This window comes from Borostomias antarcticus, assembly GCF_949987555.1.
Source record: "Borostomias antarcticus genome assembly, chromosome: 5".
NCBI lineage: Eukaryota > Metazoa > Chordata > Actinopteri > Stomiiformes > Stomiidae > Borostomias > Borostomias antarcticus.
The window spans coordinates 10,453,637-10,469,988 of NC_140238.1; the positions used below are offsets into that span (position 1 = coordinate 10,453,637).

General features: G+C 45.5%; 1 protein-coding gene across 3 annotated transcripts; it reads right to left on the minus strand.

Annotated features, from left to right (window-relative positions):
* Nucleotides 1–1,315: 1,315 nt before the first annotated feature.
* On the minus strand, nucleotides 1,316–13,378 carry egln3 (egl-9 family hypoxia-inducible factor 3; the record flags this gene model as incomplete). 3 transcript variants are annotated; one of them, XM_084438089.1, is made up of 5 exons in its annotated part: nucleotides 1,316–2,532; nucleotides 2,745–2,818; nucleotides 3,102–3,238; nucleotides 3,745–3,864; nucleotides 12,832–13,361. In XM_084438089.1, 5 exons carry the CDS (start codon nucleotides 13,312–13,314, stop codon nucleotides 2,501–2,503), a joined length of 846 nt encoding a protein of 281 aa, XP_084294215.1. The 3 variants fall into 3 exon arrangements, with proteins under 3 accessions (XP_084294215.1, XP_084294217.1, XP_084294216.1); XM_084438091.1 differs by lacking the exon at nucleotides 12,832–13,361 and adding an exon at nucleotides 9,075–9,434; XM_084438090.1 differs by lacking the exons at nucleotides 1,316–2,532; nucleotides 2,745–2,818 and having other exon boundaries at nucleotides 3,098–3,238; nucleotides 12,832–13,378.
* Nucleotides 13,379–16,352: the final 2,974 nt, after the last annotated feature.

Consider the following 16,352-nt stretch of genomic DNA (forward strand, 5'->3'; position numbering starts at 1 on the left):
TGAGACATTCCCAGGCTTGGAGTGCTTCTTGTCCTGACTCTGCGTATCAAACCACTGGCAGTATTGACGTTATTTACAGATGGGCTAGATGTAACAGAGTTGATAACCCACATCTGCAGTAATGGTGGACTTCGAAAAAAGAATGCTGTATGGAACCATTTTAACAGTAGTAGATTCCTCCAAAAAAAGGTTCCAGATGGATTATTTCAGGTGCAGTTTGTTTCTTAGAAGAAGAGGTGGCATGACTAGCTTCCATCCTACCAGTCCTGAACAGAAACAAGCCAGCCACGCACATAGGCCAGGCTGGACCTGGCCTGGTTCACGGGGAGAACATGCAAACTCCACCAGAAAGGCCGCGATAGCCCATGCAGGAATCGAACCCAGCACCTTCTTGCTGTGAGGCAACAATGTCACACACCGAACCACCATGCCACCCACAAGCAATTTGGGATTTAGTGTTTTGCTCACAGACACTTCAACACACTGCCGGGCGCTGGGATCGAACCAGGGACTCTTCAGTCCCCAGCCAGCTGCTCTACTGTACAGTACCTCCCGAGCTACATGCAGGCCCCAAAGGTGTTTTCTTGGCCTAATGGTAAATGCATGGACGTGGCGAATAAATAGGTATTTTATCCCCGAGGGGAAATTACAGAAACCAGGGGTTGATCCCACTTAACTATATTGTAGACATACACAATAGAAGCTAAGCCAGAAGGGAGAATGGGAACCAGAAAGACAAATCAATACTGTTGAACAAGGCAGCTGATACTGTTGAACAAGGCAGCTGTCACAGCGAATTTTCCTGTTTTGTCGGCACTGTTGTCTTCTTTCTGTTGATGAAAGGAGTGACTGAATTAAACAAGCTGGTTTCGTCTCTGATATACTAACACCTTCATCATCATCATCATCATCTTCCTCCCCTGCAATGGACTCCAGATCTGTGAGGGAGACGGACAGCTGGAGGTTATTAGTGAAGCTGCGGGCTGCTCCTCTCCGCCTGACCTGCACCTCAAATCTATCTTTCATAGGTCTCATTTAAAATAGTCTGAAATATTTAAAGTTGGCTGGCTAGTCTGGGAGGGCCTCTGCTCTCTACGACCTCTCCCTTTCCTCTCTCCTCCTCCTCCCTTCCTGCATGTTAAGAAGTGAATGGCCAAGAAGTGCAAGAGTGCCATCTAGTGGCAAACAGTAGTACTATTAGTACTATTAGTGAAATGTTTCATTGCTACTATAACTTTTCCGGTCTGTATGTAGGGTCCTATAGTGATGCAATTATGGTTTAAAATGTTTTTACTCTGTCCAATGAAAGACAAAATGCCAGTGAAAAAGACATTTAATATATCATATTCAACATGCAAACAAAATCATTCTCACTCTCAACTACAGGCTTACACGTTGTCAGCTTTGCTGGCCAACATGCAAACTAACAAGGACACACTTTCAATCTTTCAAATCTACATTTGACTAAATGAACTCCAAGGGATACACACATTCAGTAGTAGGCTGTAGCAACAACAATGATTTGTTTTTAGCTAATGTTCCAACATACTGTTGTGTGTGTGTTACCGTGTTATAATTTGAAAAACAGTTTCTTCTCACCAGGCTCACACACACACCATTCACAACCAGACTCAAGGCGTGGCTGCTTCTGAAGGTTCTAGTGTAGCCTGCTCTATATGTAGGTGGTCTAGCAGGAACAACACTGCTAGTTCATTCCATAGTGCAATCGGGGTAGAGTGAAAGGGCACTGTTGAGGGAAAGAGCTGACCGGGTCCTCAACACAGACAGAGGCTTCCTTGATACTTCATATGTAACTGTTAACTACCATCACCATAAATCATAAACCAAGTGATTTCATGATTGGTTCATCATCATAACTAAGTGATTTGTTTGTTATGTATACATCTCATCTGATTGTCATTGATCATCTTACATAAATGTTGAAAGAGCAGAAAATGACTGGATACAGATACAAACGGAGTGGTCTCACACACAAACACACTGGACATCTGATCCTCTACCTTGATGTCACAGATTTGGGGTTAATCATCTTCAGGTGTGTAGACAGTTACCATGAAGTGGAGTCATCACCGCCTCTATAGCCCCCCCTCCCCCTTACGTATAAACTGGTGCACTCTGAAGTATAAACTTCTTCACTTACATATACACTTGTGCACTATGAAGTATACACTTGTGAACTTGTTTACTCTGAAGTGCATACTTTTACACTTCAGCCAGGGCTTAGAAACATAGGGTTGGTGTTAGTAAGATATCCTAGGCCTTGAAGCAGTTTCTACACCTCTTTCTACATTCAATGTCAATTTGAAATCTGTGAAGGCGGTGAAGCCCTCGCAGTCCTCCGCAGCAGGCAGGCAGTAAGCCAGCCGGTCAGTCAGCCAGTCAGTCAGCCGGTCAGTCAGCCAGTCAAGGACGGAGGGTTGAAGGTTTGATTCCCGCTGATCGTGTGTGACAAAAAAGGTGGTGGCTAGGTGTCCTCAGTTCAGGTTGTACCGCTGTCCTGCTGAGTAGACGCTGAAACATCAACATTTCTATATGAGATACAATTTCAAGATAAGTCAAAGTGTGATTGTGTATCTTATAATTCCAGTCTGTTCATTTCTGTTCATTTACTGTATTCAGCTGTCATTTTACCGTTATGTATTTAAATGTTTAACGCTACAGCATCACTACACAGGAATCGGATGGCAAAGCGAGGTTCGGGGTTCAGTAGTGACCATGGTTACCTGTTAGATCTCTGAAGCGCCTCTTAGCCTCTGCCCTCTCCTCTGAGTCAAAATACCACACTGTGATGGCATACCTGGGTAAACAGACGCTCTTATGAGACTCAGAAACAGCAGAACTGCATTCTGTCATACTTTAGACTCTTTTATGCTGTTTGATGCTTTTTCACCATCATACAGTATATATTTTCTGACCACATAGACAACCAAAATACCTCTTAGCCTGAATGAATAAATGGTTTGAAGATATATATAATCTAGTTGATAACATTGACCAGTATGACATTGATAACCAATATAAAATGTTTGTTGGGCCTTTATGCCTATGGGACCCTGCTCCAGAGCACCCCCCTTTCTCACCTGGCGGAGTAGGAGGGCTGCACCTCGTGGGGGTTCCTCCTGTCTGACCAGAAGAAGAGGAGGCGGTCAAACAGCGGCTCGATGTCCGCCACGTACGACTTGCCTTCCGGAAAGATCCGCAGCATTCCCCCGTGCTCCTGAAAGCACAACAGAAGACATGATGTTTACCTCAGCTCGCCTCGGAGGGAGAGGGGTCAAGAACCGACAGGCTTTTTACTCTGAGCTCTGCTCAGCCCTCACACAGGCCAGGAGCCAGCAGGGCTCTAAAGCTAAGCCCTGGACGCAGGCCAAGGGGTCAAGCTCACTATTGATTGGCTGTTCGTAATGAATACAGAGGAATTCTTAGTCATAAGCTGGCGACGAAAACGTACTTGAGCCCCCTGTGTTTATCTGGTTTCTAAGTATACATCCTTACATACATACAAAATCCTCATGTTTGCATAGTTATTGAGGATAATCCATAGCAATGACTGTGTGTAATGCAAACCTTCACCAGTAATGCTTTCATGTAGTTTAAACACACCCAAACTATGAGTGAGCAACTTGAAAACTGCAGCTGTCGTGGAAAAGTACTAGAGGGTGATTGATTGTATTTAATCTATGAAGTCCGGTGCCAAGCAGAGCCCAGGCAGGTCAGGCTCACCTTGGCGTTCCAGTTCTTGTTCAGGTAGTAGATGCAGGTGACGCAACGCCCGTCTGAGTTGGGGTTGTCCACGTGCTTCACATATCCTGTCCCGTTGCCTGGGTAACACGCCACCATCGCCTGGAAAAACAAAAAACACAGAATACACTTAGAATACTCTTAAAATACTATTAAATTTCTCATACTCTCAGAATACTCTTAAAATACTATTAAATTACTCATACTCTCACAATACTCTTAAAATACTATTTAATTACTCATACTCTCAGTTGACATTTGTACATTACATCCAGTTCACTCACAGTACTGGTACCTCTGATATTAATTAAGTGGCTGTGTGGAAAATGTGTTTCCTGTTTTTCAGTGATATAGCTTCCACACATGAGGGAACACATGTTCCTTGGAAACGAGATCTCAAGAAATACATGTATGTGTTAACACGCTTGTTTGAGGAACTTCCTCTGTGAGGAAGAGAATGTGAGTGTTGTGGTTAAGGATCTACTTGTGAATGGCGTGTCTGGAAGTGTGTGTGGGTGTGTTTGTGTACTGAGGTTTTGGCCTACGTGTGTGTTTGAGTGTGTGCGTGTTGTGGTTTTGGTCTTCGCGTGAGGGGTGGGTGTGTGTTGTGATTCAGGACTTTGTTTGAGGGATGTGTGTGTGTGTGTGTGTGTGTGTGTATGTTTACGTTGGGGAGGAAGCCTTCGATTTCCAAATGGGTTCTTAAGTGAGTCTTTCCACTTTACTAAAATGAGTTGCCACAGTATCTTGTCCTGCTATCTTATTCTCCACAAGAATCAAAGTATTTCTTCGACGAATCAAAGCTACAAGCAACTGATGCATCAGGGAACACAAACACAAAGGAAGGAGTTCAATAAGTGTGTGTGTGTGTGTGTGTGTGTGTGTATGTGTGTGTGTGTGTGTGTGTGTGTGTGTGTGTGTGTGTGTGTGTGTGTGTGTGTATGCGTGTGTATGCGTGTGTATGCGTGTGTATGCGTGTGTGCATGTGTGTGTGTGTACGTGTTGTGGTTTAGGCCTACGTGCACCCAGTCAGTCAGTCAGTCAGCAGTTCAAGGCAGCCTAATGAAGCAGACCGTGGTAATCTTGTGATAAGACAGCTGAGTGAGGCCTTCAAAGCAGCTGTAATGGAGCTTGCCTGGGCCCAGCCAGGAGCCGAGCCTGCTCACGGTCCCGAAGGGGGTCAGCCTTCATTCCAACACCGCAAGTCAGAGAAGTTCACAGAAACGCCAACATGTCCTACTCCCCCTCCCTCCCCTCTTCCCCCGTAATTCCTCCTCCTCCCCACATGGTTACTACCCGTAGCCACCTCCGCTCGCTCTCCCCTACTGACCTTTCCTCTTCTGTTACCTCTGCCCTCCCTGCCCCTGAAACCTTCTTTCTCCTACCCTCTGATACTGCCACTGATCTTCTCCTCTCTACTCTTTCCTCTTCTCTGGACAATCTCTGTCCCCTCACCTCCAGGCCTGCACGCCCAACTCCACCTGCCCCATGGCTGTCAGACTCAGTGCGTACTGACAGACGGAGCCTGAGAATAGCTGAGTGTAAATGGAGAAAAGGCAGACTCCCAGAGGACCTTCTTATCTTCCAATCTCCTCTTTCCACATTCTCCTCCTCCCCATCTGCTGCTAAAGCTGCTTTCCTCCTCTACACTACATCTCTGGGTTCTGGCATTCGCTCACATGGCTTCTCCTATCACTGCTATGCCGATGACGCGCAACTGGTCCTGTCATTTCCCTCTTCTGACACACAAGTGGAGGCACGCATCGCTGGGTGCTTGGCTGACATCTCTGAGTGGATGGCAACACACCACCTCAAGCTCAACCGGGACAAGACTGAGCTGCTGTTCCTCCCGGGGAAGGGCTGCCCGCACCCGGAACTGGCCATCAGCATTGACGACACGGTGGTGATGCCAACTTGGACTGCGAGGAATCTGAATGTGACCCTGGACGACCAACTGTTGCTCTCTGCACATATCACATCCATTACACACTACAGCAGATTCCTGCTCTATCAGGAGGATTTGCCCTCTCCTCACTGACGAAACGGCGCAGGTGCTCATCCAGGCCCTGGTCATCTCCCGCCTGGACTACTGCAACATTCCTTGCTGGGGCCCTGGCGTCAGCCATTAAACCCCTGGAACTTGTCCAGAAAGCTGCTGCTCGCCTGGTGTTCAACCACCCCAAGTTCTCCCACACAACTTCCCTTCTCTGTTCTCTACACTGGCTCCCATAGCAACTCGCATCCAGTTTAAAACTCTGGTACAGGGCAATAAAAGGAACAGCCCCCTCCTACCTCCAGGCCATGGTCAAACCCTACATGGGCTTGGCTACATGGCAAGCCCCCCCCCCCCCCAACGACTAAGCTCTGCAACCTCAGGGCGACTGGTTGTCCCGTCACTCCGAGGCCCCTGTGGTTGATCGACACGGTCACGGCTCTTCTCTGTCCTGGCCTCACAGTGGTGGAATGAACTGCCCACTGACGTCAGGACAGCAGAGTCACTGCCCATCTTTTGCCGCAGGCTCAAAACTCACCTCTTCAAGAAGTACTATCACAATCCTCCCTCTTAAGCACCTATTGTATTTTTAGTTTGCTATTCTTGCACTGTGCCTTCAGCACTAGATTATGCTCTTAGTCACTTGTTTTGGAAAGGAGATGCACTTGTGAGTTCTGGCAAGCAGTAGTACATTGGCTCTTCTTACGTTAAATGCAATTATTGTAAGTCGCTTTGGATAAAAGCGTCAGCTAAATTACTGTAATGTAATGTTAGGGCTACGGCTACCTAGACTAATAAAACATGCTTGTTTCCATGAGGTAATGCCTGATACCTGATTGGACTGGTGATATTGTAAAACTCTCTCCTCTGTACAGTATAAATACTGCCCAGTCGTGTCATGTGTGTTTATGAGTCAAAGGAGCTCAGCTGGAACCCAGTGAGGGGCAGGTGAGGTGAGGCAGTGCTGACGAGCAACACAGGGACAACTGTGAGAATAGCGCTGGAGTTTCAAGCTGTCTTTGACCAGTCCAGCACCTGCTGAGAAAGGGACATCCCTGGCGTGTGTGTGTGTCAAGGTTATTATAGTTGACGAAAACTAACTAAAAAACGAAAACTAGGTGTGAAAAAACATTTTAGTTAACTGAAAAAAAAAAAAAAATAGGCTTTACAAAAAAACGATAACTAACTAAAACTGTATTGTGTGTTTACAAAACTAACTAAAATCAACTAAAATTGGAGAGAACATTTTCTTGGTTTTAGTCTTTTTCATTTCATACATAAGCCTAGTATTTTGGGTGGATATGAAATCTATCCTCCATTATTTCTTTAGCTGTGCCCCTGCACAGTAATCTGACGTTCGCCAGATGGTTTGTTTTGCACAGATTGAAACAACATGAGCTCACGAGATCAGGATGGTCTCACGAGGCTAGCGCAGAAAAAAAGAACTAAAACTAATACTGAAACTAATAAAAACTCAACTAAAACTAAGCATCATCAAAAAATGGGAACAATGAGGGGTGAGGGGGACTATCTCTTGTCAACACACGTGGTTGAACTAATTTATTAATTAACCCAGTAGTATGTGAAACTATTTTGAAATTATGTTTAGCACACGGACATCTGCAGTGTACATATCTCAATGAGCAATCGAAAATCGTAATCGACGCGCGGAAGCTCAGCGGATGATTTCAGCGAGTGAGTTCAGCAAAGACAAGCACGGGCGTAAACGGCGTGGCGGTATCAAAAAAGCCGGGAGAGTAACATCATTTATAGGCCTACATCATCCAGACAGTCAATAGGGTGGAACTGCTCCACCAAGACACCTTTGTCTGTTGGACGGTGAGTTTGGCAGGCTTAATATGATGTCACGCCAGAGCATCCTGGCTGTGTGATCTGATAAAGAAGCTCTTTGTTTATGCAGCCTATCTGTGCTGCGGACTACGGGCTCACGGCTGATAGCGGGGGAGCGGTATTTGGCAGCAGCGTTTTCTAGCTACACCAGGAGCACGTACACACACAGACACACACACACACATCACTTAGCCACTGGAGGAGTGGAAGCATGTGAGAAAGGGGGGGTGGGTGGGAGAAAGAGAGAGCAAGAGAGAGAGAGGGAGGAAGAGAGAATGAGATAAGGCAGGAGAGCAACAGAGAGAGAAAGAGAGAGAGAGAGAAAGGGGAGTCCTGACCTGAAAGAGGGCTGGCTAGGTGCCAGGATGTTGAAGGTTTAATGACAGTGCTACGTGTGGAGCGTGAGCCAGCACTCTGTGGGTTGCTACAATTAAAAACACACCGTGCAAGACCTAGATACACCACTTTTATCTAGAAAAACATGGTGGATAAATCTCTAAATTAGACTCCTTGAACTGTTCGTCATGACCACAAGTGTAAGGACCTGTAAATAAAATATATTTTATGACAACAAAATATATAGGTCTACTGTATGTGTGGCCTCAAATAATGTTTGGGGAAAGTATTTTATGGTTGTCATTTTGTAAATGTCAATGTCATAGATATATAGTTAGCCTACCGTATAATGAATAAGTGGCAAAATACTGAGTATCTTATTCTATTTCCTAACTAGTGTCACAATATGTTCTGTTGTTATTGTTTATGTGTGTGTTTACGTGTGCGTTTGTGTCTGTGTGTGTTCTAGCTTCCTCTAGCCTACGCTCAGACTTCCTCTTGTGTAGGCCTACATACAGCACAGCTATGGGCAGTGTACGGAGTCACGTAGGACTCCATGTGCTTCAAGGCCATCTGTCTCATACTCATCACCTGTAGAACAAATGTGATCAAAGATAGCAGGGATGATGATGGGAGGGTTATGTTCTAAGGATGTACAGTAAGGCTTTGTTTCATAATGGTCCTGTAAGGTACAGACTGGAATTGTAAGGTACAGTATGGTACTGTAGCCTATAGGCTAGCCTATAGACTGATCCTGTATAGACCGGTCCTGTAATTGAAACAATTAAAAGTCACAACAAGTGTGATGAATATTCAAACAATGTTTGGGCCTATAGCCTACATTTATTTATTTGAGATACAATATTATAGGCATTAGGCTACGTTTGGGAAAACATTTCTAGCCTATTCTTATTATAGGCCTACATAATTTAGATTTCATGAAGTTGATAGTAGGCTATAGAATCTGACATCAGGGACTGGATTTGTTTGCTGTGTTTCCTAGCTTTCCAACGTAGCCTAATGCGCCACTTGAAAATAAATGAACTTGAGTTGAAATTGTCAAATGAATTTCATCAACAGTGCCTCCGAACTCTTCAGTCAAACGTCGATACGTGCGCGATGACACTCTTACCTTCGATCTCTCACGAATGATGTTTTTCCCAAGTCGTCCGATGCACAGAGAGATCAATTTATCGATCAGTGTCACTAGGAAATTAATAGCCTCATTCCCCCTCTCAACTCCGCTGACCCAAGAGATCTTGTCACCCCGAATGTTTGTCCTGGAGATCGCTGAACCCCGACCGGCCAGCTGTCCATCGTGCAACGACCCGGACTGGTGCATCTCTTTCACCTGGTCCAGCACAAAGTCTCCGAGTAGCTCACCCAGAAAGTTGTCCACGTAGAAGAAGCCCTGGTCCAGCAGGGACGGGACGATCTGGTCCAGAGCTAAGCGCTCCAGTTCCGAATCCATCGTATGTTGCAGCAGAGGCATATTTGGCCTTATTAATATGGACGGTTGGTACAGTGAGGATTTAATTCTGAGATTATAATTCAGACCAAATCGATAGACAGCTCCAAACGAGCTGTCCTTTGCCTAATTATTTGCCGAGGTTTTAATTATTCTACAGCTGAAATTTTCAACATTGGCGCCGCACCTGTAGAAATGTGAAACGTTCGGAATGCTATGTAGCTGTCACTCGAGGGGCGGAGTGAGAACCCTTGAACTTGATTCATCCACTCTTTATCAAACCTTATTTCGATATTAGCCTACCTAAATGTTTAAGTAGCAGCCGAGGCTATGGATACATAACGGACATCGTAGTTCAGCATAAAGTGTAGCCCATAAAAGCTCTTCAATAATCTGAAGAATTGATGAGTGGAGACTGAGGGGGGAATGCTTTTATGGTCGCCTTTCTGCGCGCTAGGCGTGTCCTCCGCTCCGCCATTGAGGCTCCCGCGAGCCGCATGTAGCCCTCGCGCTCTCTCCGCCGCACGTCCTCGAGCTCACCATGAACAAGGTCACGCGGCACCGTGCCAAGCAGCACAGCACCCATCCGCTCACATCACCAAAAGGTCCTGGTCTCCTGGGGCTCATAATAATAATACCAGCCTAATAATAATAGCCTAATAATAGGCTAATAATAATAATAGTAATGGTAATACTACTACTAATAATAATAATAAAAATAATAATAATAGTAATAATAAATATTACGTTGTTATTACATTGAGAGATATGGCCAATTTAATTTGTGTGACGTCATTATTAATGTGCAGCTTCTCTGTGATAATTAGAGAGATGGAAATGGATAGATAAATGAGTATTGTGAACTGGAATAATAACACCGTCTGCTGAAGTATGGACGGGCCATCAGGGATAAAACCAACTCTTTGTGTTCACAGTAATATCCTCTAAAATGGGCCTATATGGCAACTTGTTTTATCATTTTCCACATTGAAGTCTCTAAAATGGGAAATATGCCTATTCAAAAATACTTTCAGTAATGTAGGCTACATGACTCATACGTAGGCTAGGCCTAGACCAAACAGTTTTCTCTTCACATTCATCTCCTCTAAGATATACAGCAATTAGTTTCATGATGTTCAAGATTGGTGTCTCTTAAATGAGAAATTAAAAAAAAAAAATCTGTAATTAAACTGTTATAACTAATAGACCATATTTGGGTTTGACCATGGCCTGGAGGTAGGAGGGGGCTGTTCCTTTTATTGCCCTGTACCAGATTTTTAAACTGGATGCGAGCTGCTACATGGAGCCAGTGTAGAGAACGGAGAAGGAAAGTTGTGTGGGAGAACTTGGGGTGGTTGAACACCAGGCGAGCAGCAGCTTTCTGGACAAGTTCCAGGGGTTTAATGGCTGACGCCAGGGCCCCAGCAAGGAGAGTTGCAGTAGTACAGGCGGGAGATGACCAGGGCCTGGATGAGCACCTGCGCCGTTTCGTCAGTGAAGAGAGGGCAAATCCTCCTGATAGAGCAGGAATCTGATCTCCTGTCCTGACGTCAGTGGGCAGTTCATTCCACCACCGCGGGGCCAGGACAGAGAAGAGACATGACCGTGTTGATCGACTGCAGGGGCCTCGGAGTGACGGGGCAACCAGTCTTCACACACAAGTGAAAATAATGGGCCTTTGATACAGATGAGTGTCTTGATTAGAAACTGTGGTTGTTGTGTGTGTGTGCTGTGCCCACTGACACCTTCATTGGTCAAAGGGAATAAGGCAACCTCAGACCCAAGTACCTGTATTCATATGAATAAGAGACCTCCTGCTTGGAAGACAGGGTCCAGACCAGGGACAGTGCCCCAAGCTATCCTTTGGGAAAGTCTTGGAAGGCCAATACTCTGCAGTCAAAGTGCTGCAATCAACTGGATCTTGGTCCTGGATACACCTGTAGGTACTTAAGTAATCAAGTAATCAGAGGGGGAACGGAAAGTCTATTGTAAGCCCTCAGCAGTGCCCGGGGAGGGGAGACAGAGGTCCCCTAAGAAGTCGTTGACAACAGGTACAGTATGGTGACTTAATCTGGGCGTAAAGAAGTAAATCTTCAGAAGCTACCAAGCTAAGGAGGACCCGGCTTGATGTGCTTTGATCTTGGATCCTGTTACGTTGGCATTTCTTTCACTCCCTACAGATAAGAGGACTGCCTGGTCTTTTCCTCTGTATTCAGTCACCTGCTCTGTGTTGCACAGGCGGACCGTGGAGCGGCCACCAGTAAGGAAGAGGCAAAATCCTGGAACAGGAAAGTCAGTTTGATTTCACCCCTGGCCCCTTTCGTCTGAACTTTATTAAACCCAACTTTTGATGAACCCATAACTTGACCTCCTCCCACATTCACACACACAGCCAACATAACCCCATCCCAGCCGGCCATGCTGTGCCTTTGGGCATCACCCCAAAGAGAGCCATAATAGGATGAGGCGCAACTGTCAAAGCATAGCCTAAATGTCACTGAGGGATCCAAAGACCTCCTAATACGTTTAAAGGCTTGAACACAGCTAAAAACATGTGTAACCAGGTTGCAGTGGTAAACTTACATCAACATACTGATCCTACACATAGGATCAGTATCTGGGATACATCCCTGCTCATTTGTCCTTAGTGAGGTTTAACCGTATTAAACCGAATTGAACCCAGCCAACCTAATGAACCCAGCCAGGGATTGAAGCCCTCTGAAAATCTTAGGTCTTGTTCCCAACTCAGATACTGTGGGTTTAGTGTCAATTTCCCTATAAATTCAGGAGATGGCCCCCCTGAGACCAGCATTACATCCTAGAAGAGTATCTAGCGCGTGCTTGGGGGTTGTTCGGGGATGCCAGTGTGGAAAATACTAAAAACGACTTGTCTTATATTTTAGGTCACTGTGGGCTGTCCCTCTTCAAACGCAGTGCAGAAATAAACACAGCTGCCATCAGAATAAACACCCTGCATATTCAAATATACACTACCTACTGAAAACAATGTATGCTAATTCCATTGCAGAGATAGGCTGCTTGCGTGTTTTTTTTATTTTTTTACGTTGATTAGGCCTAGTCTACCACTGATCCTCTCCGTTAAAGGTGAAAATATTGATTTTTTTTTTACTTTATCTTTAACCATGTTGAGTAGGCTACACACAGAATAAATGCTAGTACACCCTGTATTGAACTGCAGGACCCCACACTTTCACAGTAAGTATACTACTACTAGGCCTACTAGCCTAGCCTACTACTACTACTACTACTAATAATAATAATAATAATAATAATAATAGTAGTAGTAGTAGTAGTATATCATTCATTGTTATGCTCTTCTTCATTATGCTCAAATATAAGCCTAGTTCTATCTTCTTTAAGATACATGCATTAACAAAAACGTATTGACTACAATACTAACCTTGTGTCTCCCTCTTATTTTGTATCTTCCCAGTTTGCCGTCGGCGTATGTAACAAGTTTGTCCATCCTTGTGAGCAGAAAGCCAATGTTTTCGCAGCCTGTCTCATTCCCTTCCACCCAGGCGATTTTATCCCCTCGAATGTTCTTGCTTTTGCCAAAATCTGTACACGCCAGTTCTCCGTCTTGCATTTTCCCTCCCTGGTGAATGTGTATAACTTCGCGTAAAACTCGTTCTCCTATTTTATTCCCAAGGAAGTTATCCACAGTGCAGAGGCCGTATGAGTTCATACAGGGGACTATGTATTGCAACACTAATTTATGATGGTTCAGGCGCTTGTGTTCTTTAGATTTTGGTCTGTTACTGCGTTGTCTTCGGAGCGCCGAAAGCCCTACCCCGCCAACCCGGTCTTCATTATCGACAACGATTCCACCTTTTGACGTGGAGGTCACTTCCAAACACCTGTGTTCATCAACTTCGTTCATCTCGGGTCTTTTTAAACTCGCCCTCGCAAAAGTTTATTGGGTAATGTTTGAGGTTTTCGGAATTCCTTGCTTCAAGAAGCTGTGTTCGGGGTTTCTCGTTCTACGTGGAGCGTATGTCGCCCCTTAAATATATTGTGAGCCGCGTGCACAGTGCTACACGGGAATGCGCTTTCTGTGCACTCTGCCAAAGATGTACAGGTTGAGATAAATAGCTTTACTAACTTCGATTTTATCATCTTGAATGTTAAACCAATTTCACACCACTGTAACAAAATCTTCTTTTAAAACAAATAGAGTAGAACGAAGATTGGTCTCAGACCCTCAGATTATTGTTAAAGACACAGTCAGAAATAAATGGATGCAGACAGTAAACCTACAGGAGACCTACATCAGTCAAAAAATGTAGGCTACTTAGTAAACCAGACAACATTTCCATGTGCAAACAGCGCTTCATTTGTGTTTGCCTTACCTGAGTGTTCTGGGAGTAACAAAAAAACTGGCTAAATTTTCACGGATAGGGCTGCACCATCTGCTCGTCATAATGCCAACAGATCATATAACCTCTGCTAAAATGGGTGGCTGTAGCTCAGGAGGTTGAGCGAGTCGTCCAATGATTGTTGGGTCAGCGGTTCGAATCACGGTTCCTGTTGAAGTGTCCTTGAGCAAGACACTGAACCCCAAATTGCTCCCACTGAGCAAGCTAGCATGCCACAATTGGTGTGTGAATGTGTGTGTGAATGGGTGAATGCGAGGCCATTGTAAATCGCCTTGGATAAAAGCGCTACAGTATAAAAGTGCAGTCCATTTACCATAAAATAAATCTGTTAAGATTTACATATAAGCAGCAACTGCACCGACTTGTCAGAGAGTATACATCAACCCTGGATGCATTACGTGACACTCAACACAGCACCATGCAACAGGACACTCCTGCATGCATCCCAAAGTGATAGTGCCTCTGGAGAGAGAGTGGCCAGTCTGCATGCCAAGGTGCTGGCTCTGCCAGATAGTGGGGTGCCTGCTTCCTGCTTGACCCCTGGCCTTCAGACAGGACATTACCTTCTGCCGTAAATTATGACATTGAATATTTAAAGGCCATATATTTACACAACGTGTGTGTGTCCTTGTCCATATAGCAAGGATGGACGGGCGCCTGGGAAGTCCAACTCCTTCTGTGATTTATAATTTCTGTGGGTGAGACAGCTGTGAGGATCAGAGGGCAGAAGCAGGACAGCATCCTGTCCCCGTCTGATGCTCTTAGCAACTCTGATGCTTCCAACACGCTCCCTAGCAGGCACGTCTGTGGTCAGCTAGACCCAGGCCTGGAGCCTACTGGTTTTGCCTACCATCCTCCACCAAGGACAAAAAACCTCCATAACAAGAGGAACGGCCAGAGAGCAACATGTAGGGCCAGGTCAGAATGAACATCATCGGTAAACTAGCAGACCAGCTTGCAGGCTCCTTCTCAGCAGGCAAGAGACAGGGGTTCAACCCCTCATCTGCAGGCAGGGTGCTGTGGTGTTGTGTGCTTGACTCAGCTTGCTCTCAAGACAGACATAGACAGGCCGACTGGCTGGCAGGCAATTTATTCTAATTACATCATTGCACTTGTTTGGCCTGCAGGTCCAAACTCCAGGCAACAGTTGTGTGTACGTGAGAACTTCCTCATCCGCAGGCTTAAAGAGTAACCACTTGCTATTTTCATTCTGAGTCGGTGCCAGTGAATACATCAATATTTTAAGGCCAGGAGAGAGGCCATTGGTTAATACCGCAAGGCCACTCCCAGGCAAGCCCATCTTTTTTGTGCGTGGCTGAAAGCCAGCGCAGCATGGAGAGCAAATGTCGGGTTGTCCCTCTCTCCCTTCCCAATTACTACATCCCTATGTGTTCCCTTGTTGACCTGCAGTTCTATGTTGCTACCACAAGAGGCAGTGGTCCCAGAACATCAAAACAAAAGACTATAGCTGTGTTCGGAATCGCTCCCTATTCACTATATAGTGCACTATATAGGGCGTCAGCCATTTTGTTTGTAGTGTCCGAATTCTCCACGGAATTTTCGTTCCCTATATAGTCCACTATTTATTACCCACAATTCACCTTGATTTGCAGGGAACAGTGCATGTACCCTACATTTTCTCCGTTCCCTAGGTAGTTCACTACATGGTGAACCCTATATAGGGAATAGGGAGTGAGGGAACGAGGGAGCGATTCCGAACACAGTTTATGACACCATTGATTTTCAAGAGCTCCGGTGGCCTAGTGGTTAAGGAGATCGTCTGCCATGCTGAATGTGCATGTAGAAGCTATGTAAAAATGCAGTTACCTGTTGGTTCTATGTCAGTTATTGAATTTATGTGCAGTAATTGAACATATGAAATACTCCTGTTTTTAAATTATACCTACAATATGTGTCTCAGCAGGGCTGGACTGGCCATGTGGCGTACCGGGCAAATGCCCGGTGGGCCGGACCTACTTGTGGGCCGATCTAAAAAAAACAATTTTTTCTTTTTCTTTGGGGGCTAACGAACGGCCCATAGAGCAGGGACAGCGGCCCATTGGTCCATTTTCTATACTGACACTGGGCTGGCCCAATCATATGTAGGCCCCACCCCTCCCTCTGTTAGTTTCAGGTGTCATTTGCGTGGGCCGTTAGAGAGCCAAAAGTCAGTGGATGGAGAAAGATGGATAAGGACAAGTATAGTAAACCAAAGCGCAAGGGGGGCGCAGAGAAATTACGAGCTAAAAAGATTAAAAGTCTTGAGGCGGATGCTGCAACATGTGCAAAACTTACTGATATGTTTGCGCCAGGGGCTGCTTCAACGTCTACAGCCTCAGAACACCATGTTGAACACGAACTTGAAGGAGAGGTGGCTGGTGGCCATGGTGGCCGAGGGGGACAGAGACATGACAGGGCCGAGGAGGGACAGAGACATGACAGGGCCGAGGAGGGACAGAGACATGACAGGGCCGAGGAAGGACAGAGTGAGCAGGAGGAGTGTGTAGTTGAAACGGTAAGGAAATATAGCTGAAAGCTAAAA